Source organism: Sceloporus undulatus, chromosome 3 (genome assembly GCF_019175285.1).
Source record: "Sceloporus undulatus isolate JIND9_A2432 ecotype Alabama chromosome 3, SceUnd_v1.1, whole genome shotgun sequence".
NCBI lineage: Eukaryota > Metazoa > Chordata > Lepidosauria > Squamata > Phrynosomatidae > Sceloporus > Sceloporus undulatus.
Window position 1 is genome coordinate 129,960,794 of NC_056524.1, and position 5,782 is coordinate 129,966,575.

General features: G+C 38.2%; 1 protein-coding gene across 1 annotated transcript in view; it reads left to right on the forward strand.

Moving 5' to 3' along the window:
• Window positions 1-5,782, forward strand: part of KLHL1 (kelch like family member 1) — a 217,498-nt gene that overhangs the window by 168,507 nt on the left and 43,209 nt on the right. The window contains exon 8 of the mRNA XM_042458664.1: window positions 1,455-1,679. Within this exon, the coding sequence (XP_042314598.1) occupies window positions 1,455-1,679 (225 nt within the window). The remainder of the gene's footprint in view (window positions 1-1,454; window positions 1,680-5,782) is intronic.

Sequence of the window (5,782 nt, forward strand, 5' to 3'; positions counted from 1 at the left end):
GGTGCAAGAGGGATGAGGAAAATTTCATCACCTTTGCACATCAAACCTATAGCATTAAAGTTAAGCTCTAATTTATACATTATAATACCAAAACTAATTCACAATTAAAATGTTTCAGTTGTTTAGCTATTTTGTATTCAAAATACACAAAGACACAACTTCTAGTTTCAGTTGTTTTGCTATCTTTAAAGTCAAGAAGTTAGTCATAGACAGCACAATCCATGAAACTTGCAACAAATGTCTATCATGTGCGTATACTTAGCCGTACAATAAAAAACTAAACTAAAGAGTGTTGTACTTGGTCTGTTCTAATTAGTGAATTAATTCATTTGTATAAAGTTTCAGTTTTGAATTAAGGACTGTGAGAAAAAAACCACTTTAAGATAATTGAATGCACAAATCAGTTCATATTTCTTGTAGCCTAGCAAATTAGAAGGGAATTTAATACATCCAGTTGGGCATCTAGATTATTATTGTGCTGTTACCCTGGGATACAAATAGAATTCAAATTATACTTTTTATTAAAAAAACTTTAGCTTTAACAAAGTTTATTTTTGCTTAGATGAGTGCTGCTTATTTTCTAAAGAACCTTCATTCTAAAATAAACATATATTATACAAAATAACTTTTTATCACTCTATAAGGAAATAGATTAGAAACCTTTAATTGCAAACTATAATGAATGCAGTTTTCTCCGTGGGGCAATTAATGGTTGGAAAGGAAGCATGGTTTCGATGTGTGAGTGTGAAAACAAAACACATGAGGAGTTCAGTTGATACTAGTCATCCCCCCTCACCAGAGTATTTTAAATTCAGCTCATTTAGATGTCCTTCCTACAAAAATGTGGAATGCATTATTTTATTTTCTGTTAATTGAGACTGTGAACAGGTTCTAGCCACTTCTCATCTGCATTTAAACCATGAAAGTAGCTGCAACACATCTTACATCTGCACCAGTGATATAAAAAGCCCTGAGTCAAGTGGGTGGAGCTGTAGCAGGAAAAAAGGGATAAAAAAATCTTTAAACACAGGCTTTAGATAGAGGTTCAAAGGCAAAGAAAATATGAGGAAAGAGGGGGCTTCAATGAAATGTGAATTCCACCATTTTAAATTAAACATAACTACTGTCTTCCATATCCCAATTAGCTAGTTTTCAAGAAAAGGTGGGTAGTACAATTTACAAAGTTCAGCTTCTGGACACTGAAAAAAGTCAGAAAGTTTGTGTGTGCTACTATTTGGATTCAGAATTTTGCCTGGATTAACCCCCCACCACCAACACCACACACACACTTCTATATAAAACTAAAACATAATCATATGTTATCACATACATTGTTTTCTCAATTGAAAAAAAAAGGAAGAGATGAATTGTATTATTGCTTCTGTCTATAAACCAGGTATAGAGTTTTGTGCAGAAATGCTCCTATTAATTGCACCATTGATGTTTCTCAGCAGGTGCTACCACCCTAGAGAAGTATGATCTCAGGACAAATATATGGATCCAAGCTGGAGTGATGAATGGCAGAAGACTTCAGTTTGGTGTGGCTGTCATTGATGACAAGCTCTTTGTTATCGGAGGCCGGGATGGTTTAAAGACATTAAACACTGTTGAATGTTACAATCCAAAGACAAAGGCATGGACTATTTTGCCTCCAATGTCAACTCATAGGCATGGCTTAGGTAAGTGTTATGTTTCCAAAAGTTTTCTGTGATCAAAATGTTTAATATGCAATGGAAAACCTACTGGTCACCATCACAGCCTGTAGTTACATTTGTACAAGAAAGTTAAATGGAATTTTGTGGTAACAAAACAAACAAGGATAGTGTAAGGTCTTCTAAATTTTATTTGGGGCCTGATTCATTTATTTGGATTGGGTACCAATTTGATTCAGACTCAGGCCTGATTCCAATTTGAATTGAACCTGCATGAAATGGAAATTTCCATGCTTTTCATCAACTACCACTAGGAAATCAAAATGCTCATACAAATTTCAGTTTTTCCACAGACCTGCATGGAAGTCTATGGAGGCATGGTAGCCTCCTCAGATGGTATTTGCAGACAAATGGATACAGAATGTTTTGCAGCACCCTGTTTGGTTTAATATTTTAAAATTAGTCTACTGCTTTTGTCTGCTATCCTTATGTCTTTATGTGTGATGTTTGTGTGCTAAGTCTTACTATATATATTTAACTGACCAAAGGGCATAAGAAAAATCTACACTGAACAGAAAACACTGATTGAAATTTAATCAATCAATCAATCAATCAATCAATTTTACGCCATCTTTCTCCTAAAAAGGGACCCAAGGCAGCTTATAAGATAAAAAATACTTTAAAAACAATTAAAATAATCTAATTAATACAGTGCAAAATTAAGATTAAAGCATACAAAAGTTTAAAAACATGACTTAAAACACATACCCCATATAAAAGCCACCCAGTCTGCATTCTGGCTGTGGCATTTTGACCCCACTAAGTTTCCCAACAGTTTCCAAAGGAAACCTCATGTGGAGTATGTTACAGTAATCCAAATGGGATGTAATCAAGGCACATGTCAGCATAGCCAGATCTGATGTCTCAAGGAATGGGCACAGTTGGCACACTAGTTTTAGCTGTGCAAATGCACTCCTGGCCCCTGCTGAACCCTTGGCATTCAAGCTCAGAGTTGAATCAAGAAACACACCTAAGCTATGAGCCTGAGTTTTCAGGACCAGTATAACCCATCCAACAAAAGCAAAGTCCTTATTCTCTGATCTACCTTATGACTGAACAGGAGGATCTTTGTCTTCTGGATTGGATTAAGTTTCAATTTGTTTGCGATCATCCAGTTCATTGCTGACAGCAGACATTGGTTAGGTACAGAAACAGCTTCCTTGGAATCAGATGGAAAGGAGAGATAGAGTTGAGTGTCATTCACATACTGGTGACACTGCATGCCAAATTTCCAGATGACCTCTCCCAGCAGTTTCATGTAGAGGTTAAATAACAAGGGGGCAAAACAGAACCCTGTGGGACTCCACAAGTGAACAGCACAGGAGTCAAACAGGAGTCCCCTAATACCATCTTCTGGGTTTGCCCCTCCAGGAAAGACTGGAACTACTGAATAATAGTGTCCTTAAGTCCCATCCCAGAAAGGTTGCTCAGAAGAATGCCATGGTACATAGTATCGAAAGCTGCTCAGAGGTTTAGCAGGACCAACAGACACACACTCCCCCTGTCCAGTTCCCTGCATATGTCAAGCTGCTTCTGTCCCATAGCCAGGTCTGAAGCCAGATTGAATTGGACCACCACTCACTCCAGAATGGAATATTAGAGACTGGACAATAGTTATCCAGAATTATGGGATCCAAGGAGGTCTTTTTTCACAGTTTCCTTTAGGCAGGATGGAAATCTGTCTTGCTGCAGTGAGATATTCACCACACCCCTTACTCATTTGGTCAGTCCTCCTCAAGCTGCTTTCAGAAACCAGGAAGGGTAAGGATCCAGTATGCATGTGATGGCCCTCACTTCTTCAAAGATCCTGTCCACATCAGTACAGTGGACCCTACTGATTCACTGGGATTAGGGACTGTGATGATCCCTGAGGGCAAAGCCCTGTGCGTGACTATTACTCACAGGGAGTCTCTTAAAAACAACTTTTCTTCTGCTGCCACCACTCAGTGAATTGTCCAAATTCCCCCCCAGCATACACTGAGACTTGCTGGGACCTCTAGTTTCTTTCTGTACTAACCCAGAGCAATCAGTAGCCAAGTTCAGGCACGTGTATAGGAGTAGAGATAGACAGCAGATGCTTTTAAAAGAAAGAAGTTTATTTTAAAGAAATAGCATAGAATAGAAAAGTATCACTCATGCCAGGCCTCCTTGCTGTGCAGGTCAGAAAACACAGTTACAAAGATATTCATTTCAGGCAAGCTATTTTGGATAAAAACATAATAAAAAGCCTAGACGCACTAACTAACACATTTTTCCTGAGCTACTCACACAGTGATGGGATTTGTAGTCCGTGTTGAGTTTTTCAGATACCAGGAGCTGCCCTCATGGCCTAACTCCACTGGCATCACTTTGCCTGTGTGCAAGCACACAGCTGGTTTCCCCAAACAAAGCCAAGATGGAGAACAAAGGAAAGCATGGTTCCCCCCCCCAGAGGAGAGAGGGAGAGAGACAAAGGACCGCATGACTGCACAAGCCTTTTTAAAGATTTTCCATAAAAAGTTCTTGAATCTTGCAGTCCAACTCTCTGATTGGTCAGTTAGACCTTGCATCAGCTATGATGTCACAGCTCATTAGCATGTCATGTCAGCTCTCATTAGCATGTACCTCCCTTTGATTAACCCCTTATGGTTCACGAGAAGTTCCCAGATGACTGGGAACAAAGGACCTATTCATTTAAGAGACCCTCAGTGGGAGGGAGAACTGGACCCATGGCTTCAGACACCAGAGATAGGGAGTCAAGCCCAGGAAGAAGACAACTTAGAGGGAATGTGGTTGGATGAAAAGGGTCAACAGTGGGAGGAGGGCCTGGCCCAGCCATATTAAAGAAGGCTAATTGAGGTGGCAGAGAAGTGCTTTCAAGCTGCCATTAATCTTTGCAAACAGACGGTTCGAAAATAGAACGTGGACTTTGCTGAGTTTTGTTCATTTATTGGAAAAGTCTGAAGGAAGACCAGCTTTATGTTTGGAGTCTGAGAGGTGTTAATTAAAGTTTGTTGCTGCAACCAATGCACATGTTTTTGTTTTAGAAGAGTATGGAGTCATACAAAACCACACCCATCTTGGGGGACAGAGGATCCCCTTCACCTAAAAAGCCCAGTATAACTTGGATCTGGCTAATTTAAGCACCAGACTGCGAGGACCAACTTGCCCATATTTTTTGTTCTTCAAGGGAAGTGCTTCTCTTGGTACCATTACCCTCCAAGGTCCATTTGGTAGGGAAGCAAGAGAGAACTTTCTTAATGGATCATCCCAGATTCTGGAACTTCCTGTCAAGAGAAATTAGACTGATTTTCTCCCCATTTTGATTGTTTGCTATTTTATTTTATTTTTATTTTTTGTTGGTGGCAAAAGTTTTTTAATTTAGTGAATTTATCAACTGATTGGAAGGAGCTTTTAACTAGATGACTACTATGTGTTTATTTTATTCACTTTTAAAAAATATTTTGCGTGTGCAGTTATTTCATGTTTTAAGTTTATTTCTTTTACCCTGTTTTATTATAAGCCACCTGGGTTCTAGTAAAGTTTTTAAAATATAAAATAAAACTTCCTAAACTATGCTCTCACATACTACTTTCTGAGGACAATAGTTCATATGGTTCCATTTCAGTTAGAGACTGAAATATGGTTTACAGATCTGCTTTCTGTATCTGCTACTTAAAGCCAGCTTTTCTATTCATTTCCTGAAGGAGAGGTGACAGTTCAGTCTGCATGGTTCAGATATACTGATACTATACATAGTTTCTTATCCTCTGGATTTGGTGGGGTTTTTGTTGTTGTTGTTTGTTTGTTTTGATGTTGCAAAAGCTACTGTAAAAAGTGGAAGTCTTAAAAACTATTTGCTGAAAATGGAAGAAGCCCCATTGTATGAATTCTGATGTCTTCAAAAATGCTGCTGTAATTAATGGTCCACAAGAATAACAAGAGGCTAGAGTTAATGTTTCCTTTGTATTTTGCCACTCTGATCTTGCAAATAATAATTATAACACATAAATTTGAAAAAGGAAATCAAGACAGAAGAAATGAAATAATTATAACACATAAATTTGAAAAAGGAAATCAAGACAGAAGAA